This window comes from Diabrotica virgifera, chromosome 6 (assembly GCF_917563875.1).
Source record: "Diabrotica virgifera virgifera chromosome 6, PGI_DIABVI_V3a".
Taxonomy (NCBI): domain Eukaryota; kingdom Metazoa; phylum Arthropoda; class Insecta; order Coleoptera; family Chrysomelidae; genus Diabrotica; species Diabrotica virgifera.
The window spans coordinates 248,036,558-248,062,380 of NC_065448.1; the positions used below are offsets into that span (position 1 = coordinate 248,036,558).

At 32.6% G+C, this 25,823-nt stretch overlaps 2 protein-coding genes across 9 annotated transcripts in view; one reads left to right on the forward strand and one right to left on the reverse strand.

Annotated features, from left to right (window-relative positions):
* Positions 1-2,611, reverse strand: part of LOC114336319 (ATP-binding cassette sub-family F member 1) — a 46,499-nt gene extending 43,888 nt beyond the window's left edge. The window contains exon 1 of the mRNA XM_028286663.2: positions 2,370-2,611. Coding sequence (XP_028142464.1) covers positions 2,370-2,544 — 175 coding nt within the window. The 5' untranslated portion in view covers positions 2,545-2,611. The remainder of the gene's footprint in view (positions 1-2,369) is intronic.
* Positions 2,612-5,254: 2,643 nt separating this feature from the next.
* LOC114336320 (guanine nucleotide-binding protein G(q) subunit alpha) overlaps positions 5,255-25,823 on the forward strand; it is a 70,553-nt gene continuing 49,984 nt past the window's right edge. For 3 of the 8 annotated variants that reach the window (XM_050655133.1, XM_050655131.1, XM_050655130.1), the window contains exons 1-3: positions 5,257-5,869; positions 23,405-23,589; positions 24,337-24,491. In XM_050655133.1, coding sequence (XP_050511090.1) covers positions 5,752-5,869; positions 23,405-23,589; positions 24,337-24,491 — 458 coding nt within the window. In that variant the 5' untranslated portion in view covers positions 5,257-5,751. Of the gene's footprint in view, positions 5,870-23,404; positions 23,593-24,336; positions 24,492-25,823 lie in introns of all 8 variants that reach the window. The other 5 variants (XM_050655128.1, XM_050655127.1, XM_050655132.1 and 2 more) reach the window with 4 other exon arrangements.

A 25,823-nucleotide genomic window follows, 5' to 3' on the forward strand; every position in this document is an offset into this window, starting at 1 on the left:
TCCACCCTTGTGCAATGGAATTACAACATTTATCTTCAGGAAATCGGGAAATGTGCCAGCATTAAAACTATCATTAATTAAAATAGATAAAACATCCAAAGCAGAGTTTGGTAGATTATTGAAAACTCTTATAGAGATGTCATCATAACCCGAAGAGTTTTTGTTTCTGATTGATTTAAATATCTCTTTCAATTCCTCAACATTAGTATCATAAATTATGAAGGGACACATAACTTCTGTTTTCTTCAGATATGACAAAGGATCTGTACCATGTCTCAACTGTGCTGTTAAAGTTTCGGCTATGCTACAGTAAAATTCATTACAGTCATTTGGAAGTGGAGTGTGATGACTATTACCTGATCTGTGTTTACCCCTTAATTCATTTATTATAGACCAAGTTTCCCTAGTTACATTTGAGGAGTTTTCTATTCTATGCTTGTAGCAGTTTTCTTTTGCAGTTTTAATAACATTTCTGTATATCTTTTTATATTGATTATAATATGTAACAAACCATTCATCTTGGTAATATTTTTTGATATAATGGAGCGATCTCATGGTTTTGCAGGAATTTTTAATGCCATTTGTAATCCAAGGTTTTCTATTTTTAATTTTAATCTTTTGTTTAGGAAAAGACCTTTCAAAAAATTCACATATTGTATTATGAAATGATTTAAATGGCTCAGACGATTGTGATAGGAGAGAATACCAGTCAAGACTCTCGCACTTTAATCTAAATTTACCAAAGTTAGATTTACTATACAGGCGACCAATTTTAAATTTATTTACACTATCTTTACCTTTACTAAGTTTCTTAATTTTGATAGAAGCAACAACTGCCTTATGGTCTGACAGATTGGGGTCAAATACAATACATTGAACATAATCCTTCTCAAAGTTAGAACAGAAATAATCTATTAGAGATTGAGACAATTTAGTGACACGTGTTGCTTCATTAACATGCATTTTTAAATTAAAACAAGTGAGTAAGTTTTTTATTTTCTTTACTTCATTGCAATCATAGTTCAGAAAGTCAATATTAAAATCACCCGTCAGGATTATTTGACTAAACTTTGGAATCCTCAACAACAAGTTCTCCAGCCCTTCCAAAAAAATCTGGACACTGGTTGTTGGAGATCTGTAGATGCAAATAATATAGATATCAAAATTTTTTATTTGTGCAACTGAAAATTCAAATTGTTTTTCTTCAATAAGATCCTCATAATTTATCTGAACAAAAGCCAGTTCTTGCAATAGAGAGTTGTGTACTAAAATAGCAGTACCCCCATGTATAAAGTTTGTTCTACAAGATGATATAAGAACATGAAGATGATATAAGAACAATGAATGTTAAACACTGGAAAGTTAAGGGGGGGTATAGTTAATTCTGCGTTTTTTTTTTGTATAATTTTAAATCGTTTTCCCTTGAAAGTGGTGGGGTTAAATTAAATGGGTAAAAGGATATCTTAAATAACAACACTTCAAGATTATTCAGTTAAATTTTTATCGAAGAATATTAAAAAATGAAACAGTGGTGTCATTTTTAATTAGACGATCCAAAAAAGGAGATGATTTGCGGTGTACACTATATCTTCGGACAGAATCATTTGAAACATATAATCATTAGTTTAAGAGTTTCTTGAGGTAGTGGCGTCGAGTTTTTATGATTATATTGATTTTTAAATTCATGGTATAACTTTAAAGTGAAAAAATCGAAAAAAAAAAACAAAAAAAGTGTGTTTGGTGAAGCACCTAAGCACTGGTGTTGATCGCTACCTAGTAAAATATCTAAAAAAGAAGTGTGCAAATTTCAGAAAGATTGGTGCATTACTTTTTGAGTTATGATATACACTGCCTCAAAAAAACATGTTTTTCAGAAAACGCGTTTAAAAAAAATGTAGTTTTGTCAATAATACCGTTGATTGAGGTATTGGACCATATCAATATTTCAATCAACGATAATACTAAGAAAATTTTTGTATATATCCACATCTTCGTCAATTTTGCTCCGATTAACTTGAAATTTTAATGGTATACTCTTGAAAATATGTACAATAATACTATATCCCCCCCTTAAGGGCAAGGACAGGAAAAACTGAAATAAAATCACAACAGCAGTAAAGACACATAGCAAGCTATAAATAATGACATAGAGAAGTAATCCACCTCACCCACAAATAGGATTTTGAACGCCATGGGGTAAGCTATAATCCCTAGGGATTCTAATGCTTAATGAATGAATAAATGAATAATAACTTAAAATATTTTTTTTCCATAAAAATTTTTGCTTTAAAAGGAAGTAGTTATATTTAGACACTAAATGTTAAGACATTGTAGAAGTATTTTGGGTGATAATTATGGGGTTAACAAACCTTGTTCAATTTCCTCGTCATCACTCCAGTCATCCTTTCCTTTTTTCCCTTTTTTAGTAGTCTTATTTTTGGGAGTTTTCGAATTTATTTTTTCTTTTTCGCTAATAATACTGGAGGTTTCTTCAAAATCATCATCCAAATTTTTTCCCTTCTTGGCCCCACGTTTTTTCGACATTTCTAAATTATTATATTAAAATTGGTAACAATATGTTAACCTTACTTTTAAAAAGGGGTAAGGACACTTCTGTCAAAGTCAATCAAGTGACAAATATGTCAAACATTTTAGCCTTCTTAGTTATAAGATATGTAGCACTTTTCCTTAAGGTGATACGCACAAAATTTCTGCTAAAATGATTTTTAAATGCATTGATTTTTTTCGATTCCTGAGAAAACTAATAAGTATTTTAGAAAAATTTAAACGCAGAGTGAAAAATTACGTTATTACCGAGGACCGAAAGTCCTTGAAAACTTTTTACGTTTATTTTAATGAGTTACAAAGGTGAAAAAAAGAGAGAAAATTTAGTGTGATTTTTAATTTCAAATATCTTATTCAAAAGACACTTTTTGTTTATTCTTAGGGACTTTCGGCCCTCGGTAGTAATGTAATCTTTGATTCTGCGTTTAAATTTTTCAAAAATATTTATTAGTTTTCTCAGGATTCGAAAAAAATGAATGAATTTGAAAAACATTGGAGCCGAAATTTTGAACCTACGATATTAATAAATAAAATCGTTATAAAGACAGATAAGATATTTTCTGCATCACGTAGATGTTCTCGTCCTTTTTACGCATATGGTATTTACTGCTCGTTGCAGTTCACCAGATAATACGCCGGCTACATATCTAAATTTAGATACTATGATCAAATAAATATATAGATATATGGGATATATGTATATATTTATATATAAAATAATTAAACTTTTATAAAAAGAACTTTCTACAATACCAGGTTTTTATTATTTAAAAATTAATAGAAACTTTTACATGACATAGAAAGTAACGCCATCTATTGAGAAAACTAGTAGCGCCATCTTTTGAGAAAAGTGAAAATTAATTTTACCATATAAAATTTAAAATGGCTGAAACTTCCCAATAAAACTCAATGCATCCATGTAAAAGCTGTTGAATATTGCATTGTCATCGAGTTCTGAGCTTTTCTGAAAATATCAGATATAGGTATAGCAGTCGGAAGTATGTATAAAATCAAATTTTAATTGTGTTAAGTATTTAAGTATAAGATCGAAGTATATTAAGTAGTACTAGATTTCAGAATAGTTCACATATATAAAGTATATACCTGTACCAGGTATATAAGAGACTTATTCATATTCAGCTTAGCGGGGTACTATTGTTGGAGGTGTGAAATTACATAAACGAGGGATCATTATTTCATAAAACAGGTATCCCTTGTTTACTGAATTCCACACCACCAAGAATAGTTATTCATGATGTGGACAATTAAGTGAGCAGATATTTAAAAACAGATAAGGATAAGAATAAAATCGCGGAATGGCAAAATAGATAGTCTACAATAAATTCAATCGTTTTGGGTTCAGGGAATATTTGTTCTGAAGCTATGTTCTTGTGGCATCTTATGCAAATTTACTATTTTAATTGGGAATAAGCCACAAGCAGTGGCGGATCAAGAATTTTGGGGGGGGGGTCGTGGATCTTGAGGGTGATTTAATTACTTTTATTCTCTGATGAAAGGTCATTTATAGTCTTACCACCCCTAGCATAAGTGGGTTTTCAAGTATTTTTTGGATGGGCCCATTTTCTTTTGTTTGCAGTGGCGCACCCAGGGAGGGGTTTTGGGGGTAATAATCCCTCCCAGGGCATGGAAGCAATATATAAACAATAGTAGGAAAATGTAACTTATCTTTCACAAACAATACAAAAAAATTTCGGTGCCCAAGGCAACCCCCTTCAGAAGAAAATTCTGAGTGCGCCACTGTTTGTTTGGCATCAGCTCTCGGTTTTTCTTTTTTTTTAGGATTATTGAATTGATATTTAATTGATATTTAATTTTGTTTGGGGGGGGGGGTCATATGGTGTCATAGCACAGAATAACTAACCACAGTCATGGGGACCCCCCTCTGGATCCGCCACTGGCCACAATATTAGTTAAATTTAATTTACTTGTTGTTTCGACCGACTTTTCTATTAAGTTCATCGAAATCAAAATTAACAAATTAAACAAATTTTTTTTGTTGCGTGGTAAAAAAATCTTGTATAATAATTTAATATGATATGAATGAGTCAGATGAAATTGAATTATTAGATGAATTTTTTTTCAAATAACAAAAATAAAATATTAGGTAAATATTTGATTAATTTATTAACAGGTATTTTGTATTTTGATAACAATTTCCGAAGTGGAAGTCGAAACGTCAAATAAATTTAATTTCTAACTAACTTTTTCCCAATTAAAATAGTAAATTTGCGTTTAATTAGGGAATAGGGAATATACCTACCATAATTTTAAATTTTATTTCTTCAGGTATGGCAAGAATAAAAATAAAAATATTGCTTTGATGTAATTCAATTGGGAATTAACCATAATTTCATTTCTTCAGGTTTTCAATTCAGACATAAAATAAAAATTAATGCTTTCATGTAATTCAATAGGGAATTTACCATGATTTTAAATTTTATTGCTTCAGGATAAAACTAAGTAATGGCGTAATGGTTTTCTCTAATTCAATAGGGAATTCATCATAGGTAGTTTTAAATTTTATTTCTTTATTACTTTTATTACTTTAGGTATGGCAAAGTATAAAAAATAATGGTTTGATGTAATTGAATAAAGAAATTGTTATCAGCAATTCAATTTTTCCGCCAGTGGAATATGGCTTCAAAACTTCCTGTCATGCGTGATTTCATTCATGAAATGTACAGGGCATGTACAGGGGCAGCGCCATATTGACAATAGGCGGCTGCACTTGGTGAAAATGGAGGTTTTTTAAGTGTAATAAATCGTGTACTAGCAGACAGCGGCAATGGTGAACGTTCTGAAGGAGTGCATTATCGAGTGGTTGTGGCTATAAGTCGCCGGGGCGTCTCGAACCGCAGCGGATCGTGCCTGTTGTGTGCAGCAGAGAACTAGCGAAGGCTCGCAGTGGCCGCTAATCCCCTTAGAAGGCCGTCATAGAGGCTTCTTTAATCTTATTAACGGTAACTAGATTTATTTCGAGACTAAAGAGAATATAAGAGCATGTCAGTGGTCAAAGTTAATCACCACACCCAGCTTACTACGATGGTGATGGTGGCCGTATTCGTTGCCGTTGCGGGAAGTGTCAAATTGTAGGTGTGTGTTTTTCGCGATATTGCAGGACGCGGCGTGAATGAGTATCGTGGCCCCATCAAGTAGTCCACGACCATGCAGTGTTGTCAGTCAGATGAGGCTCGGGAACAGAAGAGAATTAACGCCGAAATCGAGAAACAACTTCGTCGAGACAAGCGAGATGCCAGACGAGAACTTAAATTGCTACTTCTCGGTAAGTCAATCTACACTTTTTAAAAATAACTACATGCCTATTTAATAGCGGCTTCATAATCTAAGATTGCTATTTTCACGGCACACCGGATGACTACAGAATTAGGTGTAGGTGTTCTTATCTATTCACTCAAATTAACCCTAGAATACCAACGATATTTCACTACCTGTTACTATTAACAATTCTACACAAAAATAAGGTCTTAACTGAAATTTATTATATCATAATTATTATTAAAATTATTTCCCCAATCACAAAACAATAGTTTATACCTAGGCAAAAAAGCAAAAAGGAATCCAAAGAACCCGAGAACCAAAGATTTCGTATGCTGGAAAACAAATTCTGGTTACAACAATACATTATAGCTTTGAGCCACACAAAGAACAAATAAAAACTTTCCACAATGTTCATAATGACTGGTTGTCATTAACACCTTCAGCTCCAGTGTATCCTTTTAGATACACACTGTCCTCAACACTGTGCACCGAAAAAGATACATGTGGCTCGTTGTGTTCGATCTGTTGTGTCTCCTAAAAGGACACACTCTTAAGTTTTTATATGTAGAGAATAATGTTATGGCCTGGGCCAATTTCCTGGTATAACTGGGTTTGGCCTTAGACATGAAAATATAGGTTGTATGTAACTAGAAATTCATATAAAATACAAAAATAGAAAAACAGGAAAATGCAAAAATAAACTGCAAATAAATAAAAAAAATTGCTTCAGTCACCCTAAAATAACACAAAAACTCTATTCATCCAAAAACACATTTTGGCCCAGAATGAAAATTTTGTGAACTAGTGTGGAGCTGAAGGTGTTAAGCATTTTTTGAACTAACCTATTCCATATGGGCCATTCCACGAACATACGCCTGTTTTGGATTACAGTGGAACCTCGATAACTCTGATTAATCGGGACCGCGGCCGATCCGGGTTATCGAAAATCCGGGTTAGCCGGAGAGCATTGTAAAAATTAATAAAATACGGTATACTTATAGATAAAGTCTGTTATAATTAAAATAACATGAAATATATATGCACAGTACACATCTAACTTACCTATTACAGTTGTATATTGTATAGAGTATAGTATAGACAGTATAGATAGAGTATTGTTCATTTCTGGGTAAAAAAAACTCAGTCAGTTTCGGTTGTGTCAAGAAGAACAGTGGCTCTTTCATTGTTTAAAGTTTAAAAGACCATTGTTCTAAAAATAATTTTTTAAAAGACAGTTGAAAATAAATAAAGGAATAAAAGGTGCCTGTTGTTTGCGATAGCCGGATAATGGATAATGGATAATGATGCGGCCAACGACCTCTGCCAACGCTGCGGCCGTGTGCCATGAGTCATTTTTACCATATAGTTCAAATTACTTACACAAATACCCATTATCTCTCAAATATTATATTATGGTCCAAGCCAGTTTTATCAATGAAACTCGATATTTTTAAGACATTCCAGAAGCGGCTACAGATAAAATGTTTTAACATAATACATACATTTTTATTGTTGAAATGTTTGTCTTATGAAAATCGGTCCGGGTTAGCCAGACTTCCGGGTTATCGGGGGCCGACTTATCGAGGTTCCACTGTACTTCGACAACGAATATTTTACTGTGCAACATAAGAAGTATGAAAGTAAATGGAGCTAATAATTATTCCAATAAACAACAATCTAATTTGCAATTTACTTTCGTTCTTCTTATTTTGCACAGTAAAATATTCGTTGTCGAAGTTATCCAAAACAGGCGTATGTTCGTGGAATAGGGTATACTTAACCTGGGTAAAAGTGGTTTTTCTTTTGTACTTAATTTTCCCATAAACATTCTTCAGTATCATGCTCGAAACTCTAAAACGTCATTTTTATAGTCATTTCTAGTGTTATGACCCTTTTCATCATTTATGTTGTGGTTTTTGTTTTCTTCTGGACATTTTTCATTTGTTTTAGAGCTACTGTTATGTTAGTCTCTGGAAGAAATTCTGGACCAATGTTCATTATCTTTCCTTTGGTTCTTTGCTGCTGTGCATTCAAACAAAAAAAGTCTTAAAATTTACTTCTCGACCATTCTCTCATACTGAGCTTCTCACACTATTTTTCCCTGTTGTGATCTTTGTTTTTTTTTGCTTTTAACACTGAAATCGAGAAACAACTTCGCTGAGACAAGCTAGATGCCAGACGAGAACTTAAATTGCTGCTTCTCAGTAAGTCAAGTCATTTCCTTTAATCTACTCTTTTTAAAAATAACTACATACCTATTTAATAGCTACTTCGTAATCTAAGATTACTATTTTCACAGTACACTGGATGACTACAGAATAAGTAGGTGTTCTTATCTATTCACTCAAATTAACCCTAGAATACCAACGATATTACACTAAGTGTTACTATTAACAATTTTCTGCACAAAGAAAGATCTAACTGAAATTTATTATATCATAGTTGTTGTTAAGATTATGTCCTCAGTCACAAAACAAGTTTCTAGGCAAAAATGCAAAAAGAAATCCAAAGAAACTAAGAACTAAAGATTTCGTATGCTGGACAACAAATTCTGGTTACAACAATAGTGTATAGCTTTGAGCCACGCAAAGAACACACTTTTCTATACTAAAAACTTTCCACAATGTCCAGAATGACTGGTTGTCATTAAACATATTTTCAACTAACCCATTCTACACTTAAGCTGTACTTACAAAAGTAGTTTTTTTTTGGTACTTAAGTAATAATCCCATAATTCTTCAGTATGCTGCTCTAAACTTAAAACATAATTTTTATCTAATGATAAAACCACGAAAATCATTATTTCAGTACTTATTTACTTTATACTTCCAAAAAACATTCCTCATTTTACCTTTAACACATTCACTGCCACTTAATATTCAGTCACTTTCATGTGGAACCAATACAAAAAGAGCCTTATTTAATTCCACAGGTTGTGAACGCCAAAAGGCATACAGTGGCACCTGACTCAAGACTCAAGTAGCGCAAAACACCTTTTTGGAGTCAGTGGCAGCGAATGTGTTAAGTAATTATAATAGAGCACAATTGTAATCAAGAACTAATTCATCATGAGTTTCCATTGCTGCTAGGCATTACAGCTCTCCTGTCTTCCTCAAATAATTCAGTATTTGATTTCATCTTCATTCTTTTGCTCTTTAACACCGAAATTGAAGAAACAACCTTTAATTATAATACAGACTTTAAAGACTTTAAATTAATGCGAAAAATTGCACCGACAGTCTTGAGCTAGTTGTTTGTGGTCTGGTTGATGAATTTATTCACTGCACACTCATTGACCCGTGGCGTGTGTGCGAGTTTGTAGTGAATAGATTCAACTCAGTACTGCTGACCCACCAGCGATCGCCCAAAACACACAAATGTGCATCAGGCCTAACAGTATCTCCTACTTATTTTTCATTGTTGTGATTGTGATCTTTGTACTTCCTTTGCCTTTCAGGTTTGTTAAAATCTCACATGAGTTTTCAGGTGTTATAAAGTTACTAAAAAATAAAGGTCTCATACCTATATGCACAATGATAAAAATGTATTCTGGAATTTTGGCAATCTTAGGTAACCCCATTTTATTGAAACACAGGATGACAGAATTAAAGTGTAGGTGTTCTTATCAATTTACTCAAATTAATGTGTTGCCATGTTCATATTATTGATAACAGGTCATATCTTAAGGTTTCCTTTCCTTGTGAAACTAGCATATTCCATATTTACATCATTTGTGAAGTTCAAGATTTCCAGAATGTTGTCAAACCAGTTGTTTATTAAAATGCATACAAATAAATACAGCAGACTCTCTCTATAACGAACACGGGTATTACAAGGTTTCACTTATAACGGGGTACACTAGATGTCCCATGAAATTCCTATTGAACTATACCACCTCTATGACGAGGCATATTTGGTTATAACGAGGAAAAATGAAATCAAAGAATTTGTTTCTTTACCTGTTTTTGGCGTGGTGATGGCCATAAATAAATACCATAATTGCCTGTATACAGGAATGCCCAACATATTTGTGCTTATTGAGACCAGAGCTGTAATAAATTCCACTGCTGGTAATAAGCTTCTTCCTTCTTGTTTATCTATGGACCGATATTGAATATTGTAGGAAGTTTACAATTTACGAAGGCCAAATTTCATTGTTCCTGCCCACGACTGCCCCTTCTTTCCCATAAGGATATGTAAATATATCGGTATTGGGACTGTGCAAGTTCGGAAAAGGGACACCTGGTTTCTTCGCTCTGCACTTTTATTCGCACTTTTAATTATATTGGCCAATCATATGGTCCTGGTTGCTGGATAATTGTCAAGGCCATAGTCCAAAAAAATAATAAGAAAAAATAAGATCCAGGTTATGTTATTAAAACGTAAACAATTGTATGTAGTAAATAAAATTAGTTATTAAAATGCAGTAATGCAAGCAAAATACAATTAATTACATTTACCTTTATATAACAATTGCATATCATATCAATATTGTGGAGCAATATATAATTTTTCTTCTTCATTGACTGTAGATATGAAATATACGTCAATTTGACAACTTCAATTGACAATGAATTATTTAAGAAAGTTAAAATATTTCTCCGCTATTCTCGCACGATCGTTTCTCGTATCGCCTCCAAGTACTTGCACACCGCGAATAAGAATACCAAGTTGCCTCGTCATCAGAAAAGGCATTAAAATAAACCATAAGAGGGTATAAACACAAGTTTTATTAGGTTTCTTTTCAAAATTCCACAAGATTGAAGAAAACCAACAAGAAAACACAATTCCAGAGACACTCACAAGAAGATACTCAAAAATGGAAACAATACCAAATGTAAACAGCTTATCAGAAAAATCAATTAATTAATTAATTAATTATTATCTTAGTACCAGCACACCAGTTTGGATTTAGAGAAAAATCATCTACAATCCTTCCTCTATCAATAGTAACATCCAATATACAGGCAGCAAGATTGCAAGGACTAAAGTCTGTTTTAGACTATAACATAAAATGATATAAGAAAATGGTATGCTAAGTTTTGTCACAATGTAAAACAGGAAACAAAATCTGTTAACAGAAAATGTTATACAAATTAGAACATGTCCTATTTGATAACAATTTTTAGTACACAGGCATGTGCAGTTAGGTTATTTTCGTTATACTGTCACATTGGTTCTTTTAACGTTAACTTTTCTTTTAACAAATGTTGCAATGGAAGCAGCTGATAATAATAGAGTTTTCTTATCCATCATATAAAATTAATATATCTTTGTAATATAAAATATCAAAGATAAAACTAACTAGTTAAATGTTGAGAAAAATGAGGTTAAAATATTCTTAAAAGAAAATAAGAAGAAGAAAATTGAGGTTAACAGTACACGTACCATCACAAAAATATAAAAAAGTACTTTTTTAGGATGTATTGCACAGAATCACATAACATATTTTGATAACAAAAGGTGACAATGTAATACACAAAACTTCTTGTATTAATATTGTACACAATCATTTCATGTAAGTTTTTGTTATACCATTTTCTTGTATCATTTTATGTTATAGTCTAAAACAGACTTAAAGGCCGCTGGAGTTTTCTTGGACATCAAGAAGGCTTTTGACTCCGTTTGGCATAGAGAATTGTTATATAAACTTCACAGAATGAAATGCTCCCCTTCTCTAATATGGATTATTGACGAATTTCTTAGAAGACGCAGGTGTATAGTTAAGATCAATGAAACATATTCCCATTCATTTTCAGTGCAACAAGGAGTTCCACAAGGTTCACCACTCTCTCCTCTATTGTATAATCTCTATTGCAATGACATATGCGACAATAGACTAAGCAACACTAATTTACTACAATTTGCTGATGACACTGCAGTGATATCATATGGAAAAAATTTAATAAAGACAATGGACTTATTGCAGAGGCAGGTGGATGACACAATATCTTGGATGAATAAATGGAGATTAACAATAAATCATTCTAAAACAAAACTAATAATATTTAACCATAGAATCCAAGATCACTCACCAACTATAAACATATGCGACAATATTATTAAACCCTCCCAAACTGTTAAGTATTTGGGAATAGAAATAGATAACAAATTGAAGTTCAACCACCACACAGCAGTTATAAAAAGGAAAATTATAACTAGAGCAAAACACTTCAGAAGTTTAACATACAAGAATGAGGGAATTACGATTGAAACAGCAGCCAATATTTATAAAATGATATGCAGGCCCATGCTGGAGTATGGTTCTGCAATTTTCTATAATTCTAAAGGTCCTGCCAAAAATAATATAAAAGTGGCTGAAACAACTCGCCTTCGACAAATTACTAGAATGCGTCATCCTGATAATCCACTTCATAATCCATCCAACAGAATGCTGTACAAGAAAACTGGAATTGAATCTATTAATGAGAGACTCAATAAGCTGTTTAAATATCTCTTTATTAATGACAATAACAAAAATTTGATTGAGCCCCACATTGTGAAGATACCAGAGGACGGTGCCCGTAGATATCCAGGAAGAACTCTTTTTGAAGAAATCTGCTACACATCAAGACAATAAACAACTCTATTCAAATCATCATCTGTATTGTAACTAATTGTCAGTGATATTGTGATTACCGCCACATACAAATATTTTTTTTTAAATTATTGTATTGTATTAATATTAACAAAAAACATATATTGTAATAATGTATATTAATTGTGTAAATTGGCTGAAAGACTTCGGTCGATGGCCTTTTGGTACATTGTATCAATAAAGTATGTCTCTCTCTCTATAGATACTGACTTTTCTAATACTTGGTAAGTTCCTGTGTTTACTATTTCTGTGTACAAAACCAAAATTTAACAAGTCATATGAATTTTATTTGTATGCATTTTAATAAACAACTGGTTTGACAACATTGTGGAAATTTTTTGAGGTGCTTTATGACCTAACTTAACAATTGATGTAAATATGGATTATGCTAGTTTCACAAGGAAAGGAAACCTTAAGATATGACCTGTTATCAAAAATATGAATATAGCAACACATTAATTTGAGTAAATTGATAAGAACACCTACACTTTAATTCTGTCATCCTGTGTTTCAGTAAAAATGGGGTTATCTAAAATTGTCAAAATGCCAGAATCAAATTTTCACCATTTTGCATACAGTTCCAATGGATCTTTATCTTTGCACATTTTTTTATTTATTTATTTATTGCTAATTTACAATCTACTTCAATACAATAATAAGTAAATATGATGTGTGTTCTTGGCTTGTGGCAGGTGTCGTCCATTGACGACTCCCTGGAATTTACCTAGCAGCTAGGTTTTCTGGCCAAAGTCTTTTTAGGCATCTATCAACCAGTGGGGGGTTGAATAGTTCGTCTATGAGATGGTTTGGATGGTCTGCGCTGCTATTCATGTATCTTCTGGAGTGGTCAGCAATCACATCATTGATGAAGGGGATGTTGAGGTCTGCTGAAGGGTTTGGTTTGACACATACCATGGGGCTTTAGCTAACATACTAATAGTTTTTGACTGGAATGTCTGTAGTATTTTGGTGTTGAATGGTTTGCTACATCCCCACAGCTCAATTCCATATGTCCACACTGATTTGAGTATTGTTTTATAGATGGTCAGTTTGTTTTCTACTGAAATAGGGTTTAAAAACTCTTGAAATTAAAGTAAAACATAAATGTTGTTACAAGATAACTATTTCTTAAGCTTAGCCAGGCACTTCAACTTTGGTTCTGACACACATAACATAATTGAGCTCGATGTTCAAAACAGTACGATGTTCTAAACAGTACGATGTTCTAAACAATTTTTCCCAGAATACTGGTGATACTTCTTTGCGAGGTATTGGGTTCTGTTTGTTCTTCTTCATTATCGTCGTCACTTTGTTCGTTATCAGTGTCAGACTGATGTTCAGGAACATAATCATCGTCTTCATCTGATGAGTCTCCAAAATCATCTTTGAGATGGTCTCAGGTTCATCTTCATTCGCCCACAGGTTTTCACTCTAATTCTTTTGTTGTCAGTGGACGCTAATATTTTCTCTTAGAATCAGCCATACTAGCCAATACCAAAAAATCACCTCAAAATTTTAACACCCTTTTGCCTGGGTTTTTCAGACCCCAGTGTGCTGTTCCAGGGTTAAGGAAGAAAAATGTGTCAACAACAAGAATATACCAACAATAACGGAGTAAACTAGATTATCGCTATACTAACATGATAAAATATATCTACCACAACGCAACGGCTAGCGTAAGACTATATGATCAACAAACAAATAAATTCTGTATACAGCGAGGAGTACGGCAAGGAGACACCATCTCACCAAAGTTGTTCACAACCCTTTTGGAACACAGTTTTAAGAAGGCAGATCTGAACGAATATGGTATCAACATAAATGGAGAGAAGCTCAGTCATTTGAGATTCGCAGATGACATCGTCCTTATAGCCGATCGTATGGATGATGCAATAATAATGTTGAACAAGTTATATCACGCTTCCTTAGAGGTCGGACTAAAGATTAACATCAACAAGACGCAAATAATGACTAATCTGGTGCTAAATCTATTTATTTATTTTTTTATTTATTATTAGACGGGAAACCCCCATTACAAAAAAAAAATAGTACATTTTTGATTAAAGGCTATATCAAAACTAATCTAAATAGCATCCTATTAAAAAAAGCTTAAAAGATACATATAGGTACAAATATATCACATACAGAATGAACAAAAAGTTATTTAAATAATAAATCCATTAGGTACATAAGTTATCACTAATAAACTGGCACATATGTAATAGCAATATAACATTAACATATTTCCAAAAGAGTTCTCTTAAATGACTGAAAAGAGTTATTAAACACATCCAATCTATCTTCTCTATTCATAAACTCTAGGGATCGATTCATGAATGAGTGTCTACCATAATTTGTTGCATGAAAGCCAATAAAAAATAAGTTATTTTGTCGAAGCATTCTCTGTGGAACAGCAAATTTGATTTGTGAAAGAATTTCTGAACATGATATATTTCCATTCAATAGTTTGAAAACAAAGCAAATATCAAACATGGTTCTTCTCTTCTCTAATGTATCCAGTTTAAGATACCTTAAAATATGAGAATAGTTGTGGTCAGGAATCATATTCAGATTGAACATATAATTATAATATCGTAGGAATTTATGTTGCACACTCTCCAGTAACGACTTATAGACATTATACTGAGGAGACCAGATAATTGACCCATATTCAAGCTGTGATCTGACCAACCCAACATATACTGTCTTCACTGCCTCCAAAGATAACCCTTTACAATTTCTTAGTGTAAAACCTAACATCCTGTTCGCTTTTACTGCTAGTTTATCTATATGATCACTAAAATTCAGTTTGGAGTCAAATAGTATACCCAAGTCTTTAGCTACCTCATTTATTTTAAGATTTTGCCCATTTATAGAATATAATGATGGTATTCTATTTTTTTTCCTATGAAATGAAATCTGAAAGCATTTATCAATATTAAGGTCTAAGAGATTATGTTCACACCACTGAGAAAGACTATCCAAATCTTTTTGTAGTAAACTAATGTCAAGATCATTACGTATAGTTAAAAATAATTTGAGATCATCAGCAAACATGAGAAAGTCACAATACTTCAAGACCTTTTTGAGGTCATTAACAAACAGGTTAAATAACAAAGGAGAGCAGTGTCCCCCCTGAGGAACCCCTGAACATACCTCAATCACTCTAGATATAAAGTTACCGATTTTAACTACTAGCCTTCTATCGCACAAAAAACTACGCAACCATTCCACCAATCTATCAGAGAAACCTATATTTCTCAGCTTCTCAACCAATAACAAGTGATTGACCTTATCAAATGCCTTGGAGAAGTCAGTATACACAGCATCAACTTGATACCCCCTCTCCAAGGCATCCAACAACCTACCATGGTATAGAAGCAAGTTGGTCATTGTGGAATGACCTCCTCTAAAACCATGCTGTTCATCAATAATGATGTGTTTGCAATGCCAGTTCAAATAATTATACATGAGACTATCAAATAATTTTGGGATAGATGATTGTATGGATACACTACGATAGTTTTTTACATCATTTCTGGAGCCTGTTTTAAATATAGGCGAGATATAACTTTCTTTCCAGATATGGGGAAAAATTCCAGTAGATAGAGACAAATTAAACAGTTTACACAATGGCTGAGATAATGAATATTTGCACTGTTTTAAAACAAGATTTGGAATGCCATCAGCCCCAATCATTAGCTTATTAGGAAGAGTCCCTAACTTTTCGAAAACCTCAGATACACATATCACAGGACAATCTATGTTAATTTGGCTATAAAATTTTTCAGGAGACATTGCCTTTGCATTTGAGAAGACTGTAGAAAAGTGATTAGCAAATAAGTCAACAATTTGTTGACCATTGGTAGCAACTGAATTATTTAGAACCATGTTTTTCGGAATATTACTTGATGTTCTCCTACCACTAATGAATTTCCAAAAATTCTTTGGATTACTAATCAAATCCCTATTTACAGATGTCAGATAATTTTTGTGACACTCTTGACTCAATCGTTTACATTGTGCTCTCAACATACTAAATTCATGATAGTCCCTTTCACTATAAGACAGCTTATATTTTTTATGTTTACTCTTTTTTAGTGATATCAATTCTCTTAATTCCCTAGAGAAGAAAGAGGGATAGCTGGATGTTCTAAATTTTTTCTGTGGAATAAAACATTGAATACCAAAAGTTAAGATATTATAAAAATCTGACACAACAGTGTCAATATCATTATGTATAAATATATTGTCCCAGTTTACTGAAAATAAGTAATCATTTAGACCCTCATAATTGCCATTCTTAAAATCAAAATAAAATTCCTCTATTTTAAGTGAATCCAACATTTCATTTTTCCCTATTTTAAAATTACAGGTGTAAGAGGTATGGTGAATAGAGTCACAAAAAAGTGGATCTAAAGACTTACAACATTCCATTGAATTATCATTGGTAAAAAGAAGATCCAGAAATACATTTCTGCTATTTGGTGTATTAATCATTTGGAACATATTATAAAAACCATATGTTTGTGCTAGATAAAGAGCTGGAGAACCTGAAGAACAGTTTACTTTAACACCATTATTAGAATTTGACCACTGTACACTAGGCAGATTAAAATCACCCACTATGTAAAACTTGGTATCAGGATATGTAGCACAGATTTCTTCAACAGCCAGACAGTGGTCACTGTATTGATCCTCAGTTGATCCAGGTGGTATATATACACCGCCCACCACAAAACTTGTTCCAAAATATTTACATAATATAAACAACTGTTCGATGTGGCTTTCAGTTTTCTTAATAATTGAAGCTTGGATGTAACTTTTAACCAATACCAATATGCCGCCACCTCTGGTTTTTGATGTAACTTGCATGTTCCTGTCAGCACGAAAAACATTATAGCTACTAGCTCCACCAAGCTCCTCAGATAAGATGTCCTCGCTTAACCAGCTTTCTGTAATAACAAGGATATCATAACTTGAGCAACTCAGCATTAAATCCAACTCAGCTAATTTAGTGCGAAGTCCACCAACGTTTTGATAATACATTAGTAATGGGGTATTAGCTAGTTTTTTCTTTTATTATTCGAGCCATTATCTGAGCGGTTATCCCTTTTGACTACTTTCGGACACCCATTGATGTAACGAATTATATAACAACTATCGTCCACTCCATTGTTTTTATCATTAAGTTCAGTTAATGCTTTTTTAAATTGGTAAATCGTAAATCGTAAATCGTAATATTGTCCTTGATGGAATGAATATTGAGCAGACTGCATCTTATAAGTACTTGGGACATGAAATTCGGTTGGGAAGAGATAACCAGACGTGCGAGCTCCCACGTCGCATAGGATTAGCCTGGGCAGCGTTTGGTAAACTGAGCTATGCATTTAAATCGGACTTACCCATATGCCTGAAAAGGAAAATCTTTGACCAGTGTGTATTGCCTGTACTCACTTATGGAGCGGAAACATTAACACTCACAAAAAAGGTAGTGAACAAGATTCGCATTACTCAAAGGGCTATGGAGCGCCAGATGTTGGGTGTCTCCCTGAGGGACCGAATCCCAAACGAAGAAATACGTCGTAGAACAAAAACAGCGGACGCCGTCGAAAGAATCGCGTCGCTTAAGTGGAATTGGGCAGGACACGTCGCCAGATTGTCAGACAACCAATGGACAAAACGTATTGTCGAGTGGAGGCCACGAGAAGAAGCACTACGGAGCAGAGGACGACCACCAACCAGATGGGCTGACGATCTGAAACGTATTGTCGGCAACTGGATGCAAGCCGCACAAAACAGAGAAAGATGGAAAGAGCTGAGGGAGACCTATGTCCAGCAGTGGACGCGTACGGGTTGATGATGAACGGAGTAAAGAGAGTTGTAAAATCACCTACAATCTTATACACAATAGACAAACACAAATCTATGTTACAAAACTTTCTTCTTCCTCTTGATATGCCTATCCATGATGAATGTTGGCGATCATCACAGCAATGTTTATCTTATCTACAACAGAATGGAAAAGCTGCACAGGTGTTGTGTTGAATCCGGTTCTGAGGTTCTTTTAACCAGAAAGATTTTCTTCTTCCTGGACCTTGATTTCCAAATATTTTTCCTTGTAGGCTGGCTTGTAGGAGGGCATATCTGGATTCATTTACCATAAGACTTACTTTACATCACCACAACTGCAATATAGATTACACAAACAAATAACACAAAATAACCCACAAAACAGTCAGATTTTCATATTTATAGAGTAATAACACTGCCCTCATATTTTTTCAACCATAAACATGATCTGGCCTACAAGATCGAGGCCAGGTATGTCAATTTTTAAAAGAAGTAACCTAAAAGAACTTGGTTATACATATTCATAGAAATTGTTTAAACTAATCTTTTGAGAACTATTTCCAGAGTGGAAATTGAAACATCAAACATTAGTTATTAAAAAATGTCATTTTCATTAGGTCATTAGTTATAGTTGGTTCGCTAAACTCAGACACAAGTGGCTAGTGATTTTAGCAGGTAATTTTTTTGGCAAAATTACTAACTATTTATGCTTTATTTTTTAACCAGGAGGAGTAAACTAAAAAGACAGATTCACACCCAAGAAAGTCACTAGAAAAATAACCAAATACATCTTCTTTTTGGTTGATCATTTCGGCCCTCAACAGTAATCCATGCATATTATATTACATTATTATATCACTGAAGAGTTCTAAAAACAACTGCTTTTTATATCAAATCAGACTATGAATCTAAAAACTAAAGAAATGACACAGAAAACACAAAAAGTTGCTGATATAACTGAATTAACCCATGAAATGCCAAAAGTGTCAAAATTTGATAACAGTGGAGTAAACTTGCCTGCGGTTGGACCAATTACAAACAAGCATTATAGTGCAGTAAATTTGAATCGCTCCTCTTGGTTTAAAAACAAACTATAGTAATTATTAACAACTATTTAATTTTACCAAATTGGCAAAATTACTTACTAAAATCACTAGTCAGTTGTGTCTTGAGTTTAGCGAACAGACTATAATTGTGGTTTATGGTATATTATATATCATCTAAAGATTCTAATAAATTTAAAGTTTTCTCCTTGAAGAAATCGCAAAATCGTGATGAAATACATATTACTATTTAAAACAAATAGCCTACTTTTCTACCCTAAATTTCCTTCTGACTGAATTGCTGATTAACCCATCTGTTTGCTGAGTAACCCATCTGTTACCAAGGGGGTATTGAAGTTTCGTCCTTCAGAGCTATTTAAATTGCCATTACAGTAGAACTCCAATTATTCGGACTCCAATTATCTGGATCGCCAATTATCCGGATCAGATTGAGAAAAAGAAAAAATCAAGTTTGTAAAAAAATAATTCATTTTACTGTGATTTAGTATCGTGTATCAATATTATGTAATGTAAATGTCATTTACATATTGTTGTGTATACCGTATTGTTTTTCATAATAAATACCGCATGTTCTCCATTGTGTTTTGCTGTAATTACGTTTCTTTCCCAGAAAAGGCATTTTTCGAGAAAAATCCAATTATCCGGATTTTTGATTATCCAGATCGGGTCCGGTCCCAATTAATCCGGATAATTGGAGTTCTACTGTACGTGCCAAATTACTATTTGTAAAAATTTTAATCAAGTATACATTGAATGGTTTGTTTACCGCTTAACTTGATTCCAGATTTTAGCTTTTAGCTTTCTGTTGTCTGTATTTAATGTGTTACACATTTTTTCTGGTTTTTTTAGTATGTTTCTTGTCTAAATAGATAATGAAACTGGTTCTTAGTAGTTGGACTCTTCACTTCTGATATAGCCTTTTTGACTTTTTATAAAAGGGAAATTCATATCCAATGTTTACATTGTAATTATTCCAAAAATGTTTGATGTTTTCTTATCTTGTGATAAATAATTCAATTTTGTTATTAATATACAATAGTTTATGGTTATAGTGTAGTTCACAAGTATTATTTTTGTGATATTAAATTTTAATTATTGATAATTAAAAGTTTGATAATATTAAAAGGACAACAGGAAACATTATTCAAAAGATAAATAATTTTATTTTTATTGGTTTAAATTATTCTGAGAATTCTAGAATATAAGACAAACAGTTTATTCCTATAACCCAAATAAATAAATATCTGACAAAATTGGCATAATTTGTTATTGTGATTTCAAAATTACTACACTAACAAATGCCATAATAATGTATGTGTTAGTCATCACCATTTGTAACCAAAACATAAATTAGTACAGCTTCAGTACATGTACAAAAGGGACATAATTTCTTACATACAGCACTTCTACTGCTAAGTTGTAATGAATGACACAATAATATAACAAGGAATAAATAATTAACTGAAGATCTATTAACAACTTAAGATATGCAGATGACACTGTGATCATGGCAATCTCTGCTGAACAACTACAATTACTGCTAAATGAAACAATTTCTGTGAAAAATATGGACTGAAAATGAATATAAAAAAGACCAACTACATGATAATATAGAAAACAACTATACAAACATACATTTGGGAAATGTGCCGATAGAAAGGGTTGATACATAAAATACCTATGGAACCTGGATTTCCATATTGTCAATGTGGAGATATAGGTGATGCTGAACATATGTTTATTTATTTATTTATTTACGGGTCTCCCCAATTTAAAAAAAAAAAAAATATACATATATAAACAATAAGTAGAAGTAAAAGTAGTATTGGTAAAGTCCAGTAAAACAGTAAAAAAACTAAAAATAAAATAAAATGAATTAAATGAAAGTGTGACAGCATAAAACTGTAGTAAGTACATTACAATAAAACTAAAACTAAACAATTAACTAACATAATATGATTTTAAATTGCCCTCTAATACAAATAAATATAAATATGTTTATAAATAAATTATACAGTTGTAAAAATATAACACACCCAATAAATTTAACATATATATTATCACAAATTAATAATACAGAATTAATGCAATTGTTTATAGAACATATTAAATATATAAAAATCAAATTATAAACTAACTAACGTAAAGACAGAAATTAAAATCTATTATAATATATATGTAAACATATGTTTTTGCCTGATGTTTTATTCCCACTGACCAGTGGTCAATCCTTATAAATCATGTAGGATAAGTAGGATAGAAAATGTTAAGTAGATAGGTATAGGAAAATATATTGTAAAATAAATGAGCAAAACTGGTGAATCGGCGAATGAGCCTTGAAGGGCCTGTAGTCATATAACTCCAAAAAAAAAATCCTGGATTTGAGACAATAATGATCAAACAACAGAAATAAGGGCCAGGATAGAAATAGCAGGAAATGTGTTTGTAAAAATGGAGACAATTCTCTACAACAAAGACCTTAGATTAGAACTGAGATTAAAAGCTTTGAGATGATACATGTTTTCGATACTGCAATATGGACTTGAAAGCTGGACATTGAAGCAAGAACACATAAATAAGTTACAGTTCTTTGAAATGTGGTGTTACAGGAGGATGCTTAGAATAGCGTGGACACAGAATAAAATTAACACGGACATGTTGTGACAAATGGGCAAAGAATATGAAATAATAAACACAACAAAAATAAGAAAGCTTCAATATCTAGGACACGTAATGAGGGGACAGCGATATGAACTGCTAAGACTGATAATACAGGGAAAGATGAGAAGAGGAAGGAGTATAGGAAGAAGGAGAGTATCCTGGTTGAATAATTTAAGGTATTATTTTAAAATAAATAAAATAAATTTCGACCAAGAGTCAGGATTCTGTTAACCGAGATACGATAGTATCAAGCGGTGCCGCTAGGAGGAGCTTCTCCAACAATGCGTCTCAGAATACCTTAAGAACACTTGGTCATTTTGTACTCTAAACCGAGTAAAGCATGAAAAAGAAAAAGAAAATAATCGTTTTCGTTTTGATTCACGAGTCTCTTGCCATCCTCTGACACAGTGTTTCTGGGTCTCTACCCTTTATCGAAGAGGCTATTGCAAGTAGACTGAATTGAATCAACTCGAGACGAAGAAGAACTGCATCTATTAAAATATCTGCAGTATATTATGGTTAGACTGTCCTCTAACGGGGAATGACAAAATAAATAAAATAAATTTCGACCAAGAGTCAGGATTCTGTTAATTGAGATACGATAGTATCAAGCGGCGCCGCTAGGAGGAGCTTCTCCAACAATGCGTCTCAGAATACCTTAAGAACACTTGGTCATTTTGTACTCTAAACCGAGTAAAGCATGAAAAAGAAAATAATCGTTTTCGTTTTGATTCAATTCGAGTCTGAGTTTTTAACGTTTTGATTAACGGAGGTTTTACTTATAAATGTTAAATTTTTAGCTACAATAATAACATATTTATTTATACTTTTTAACACTTTAATGACCATGTGTAAAAAATATGGACACACTCAACTCATACTTTTACACAGTCTATGAGACCATGTCTGGACACGACATATAATATGCTGCTACTATTAACCATGGAATGCTACCTGGGGTACACTTGTACCCCAACCTTGTTTGTAAGTTACACCAACTTGCAGTAGTGGGTGTGGAAAATATGAAAATAAACTTGTGGATAATAATATAATAACATATTTTTGTATACAAAATAAATTCTTAACATGTTATCTTCAGATTGTTTTTGTCATAACTTCTAAAAACATACATATGTAAATATTTTAGGTCAATTTTATTTGGGGTACCACTGTACCCCGGTGTAGCAGATTGAGTTTAGAAAATAAGTGTAGCAATCCAGGGTTAACTAAAAAGTATAGAGGTTGGGGGCTGGGGATCTAAACAATAATTCTACTTTACCCTATTATACTGTCCCTTTCTAAACAAACTGACTTCTTAGGATGTTTTTAAATTAACAGATATTCATGCATATTTTGGTTTTAGGAACTGGTGAGTCTGGCAAGTCCACTTTCATCAAGCAAATGCGAATTATCCATGGTGCAGGTTACTCAGATGAAGATAAAAGAGGTTTTATCAAACTCGTCTACCAAAATATTTTTATGGCCATGCAGAGTATGATTAAAGCTATGGACCTTCTTAAAATACAATATGGTGATTCCTCCAATCAGGTAGTATGTTTTCTTTTATATTATATATTTTTACTTTTAACACCTTGGCTGCGTTATGGGGCAAGTAGACCTCATACTACACTAACGGTTGACTGTGTAGACTGTGTAGTAACACACAGTGGCAAATGTTCACTATGGGACACATATGCCTCGTAACACACTCACTGTAAAAATATCTCTAAATGCAGCCAAGGTGTTAAATTCGAAATGTAGTTATTACCAACTCTTTCTTAACAGGCAATGTTCTGCTTATCTTCTTCTTAACATTTGTTCATTTAGATATATTTTCACTGAGATTTATAAATTGAAGTCGAGTAGATTATTAAAGGTTTGTTCCAACATTACGAAAAACCATCAACAAAACAATGGGTTATTTTGTTTACTGAGCAGGAGCGTGATCATTACATGACAGTTTTTCGTTGTGTTGGAACAACCTTAAATAATTTAGTTGAGTGGATCGACTCTATTCTATATTAGTTGAGTTCATCAGTTCATTAGTTTTAGTGTGAAATTTGGTAGTGGTACTAAAAAAATAATTAGTGCACTAGAGGGTTAACTGTTTTTAATGTTTTTTAAATGTCAACTTTTACTGAATTACTTAACAAATGAGACAAAATTAATAGTAAGAAATTGATGATTGCACAGGTCAAGCTATGGTTGTCACAATAATTTGCAAAGAGTTGAAAAAACACATTGCTATTTTACTTTTCCTTCACAACTTCTATTTGTTCTTTTTTGCTATTTCAGGAAAAAGCAGAACTGATTAAAGGCATTGACTATGAAACTGTGACTACTTTTGAGAGTCCATATGTCGAGGCTATTAAAGATCTCTGGGCTGATGCAGGTATTCAAGAATGCTACGATCGGCGCAGGGAGTACCAACTTACAGATTCTGCCAAATAGTAAGTGGTACAATTGCTTTTTCTTCGAACCAAAATTGCCACTCCATGTTGAAAAAAATGTTTTTTTAAATTAAAATAAATATATTATACTTATCAATATGCCAAAGTCTTTATTTTCAGTCTAGAATGTATAAAATTGTTAGCCGTAATTAAAATATTTTTGACTTAAAAACATGGTAATGGTTAAAGACTGCAATTATTGACTAATTACTATACCATCAAGGTTATCATTTCTTTACTAAACAAGACTATTAAAATGAATATCAACATAAATATACCAAAAATATTTATTTATTTATTTATTCACGGGCAAGCCCTATTCAGATATAAATTTTACAGTGTTCTAAGTTATATAACATAATTATACAATTATATAACATTAATGTTAACCAATTATATAACATAAATTATCGTAATATAACATAACAAAGTGGTGTGTGGAAAAATAATTCTATGAGTAATACAGTTACAAAAAAGAATAAGATAACATTAGGTTAGTACAATTACAAACAAAATATATCACCTAAACCAATTCGGGAATGTTCCAAGGTATAACGGTTTTAAGTTATCTAATACATACAGGTCATGAAACACTAATCACAATACAAAAGCTCTGGCCGAAAATATTAAAAAGTTAAAAAGTTAGGGAAGAAATTAGGTTTTTAAAGCGGGAAACTGATATATTAAAAATTTCGAGGTTATTTAATGAGTTAGCTAATCGAAGAGTTCTAGGAATAAATGTGTTGTAAGAATAATTGAATCTATGAAAAGAGACATGAAAGGTTTGCACCTGCCTAGTCGAACGACTGGGGACAAACAGAGATATTTTGGAGAGAAGTTCGGGGCAGTTACACAGCCCGTTGATAATTTTAAATAAAATAATTAAGTCTCTTTGTTTTCTGCGTACCTCAAGAGGAGGTAAGTTCAGTATGCGCTCTAATACAGAATAGTCATAGTATACATGCATCTTAGTGGCAGTATATCTCAGAAAATTGTGTTGGATAGCCTCAATTTTCAGTTTATGAGTAAAGTAATAGGGGGACCAAATTGTGGAACAGTAATCGAAATGAGATCTAACCAGGGAGAAATAAAGAGATCTAATAGCTGAGATGTTTGTAAAGTATCTAGTGGTTCTTTTTATAAAGCCAAGCATCTTCATAGACTTCTGTATTGTACTGGAAATGTGTGATTTATAGCTAAGGGCGGAGTCAAGGATCACACCTAGATCCCTAGTTTCAGAGGCAGAATGTAAGGTCAGATTATTTATACTATATTCGAAGATGATTGGATGATGAGTTCGGTGGAAACGAAGAATATGGCATTTGGATGCAT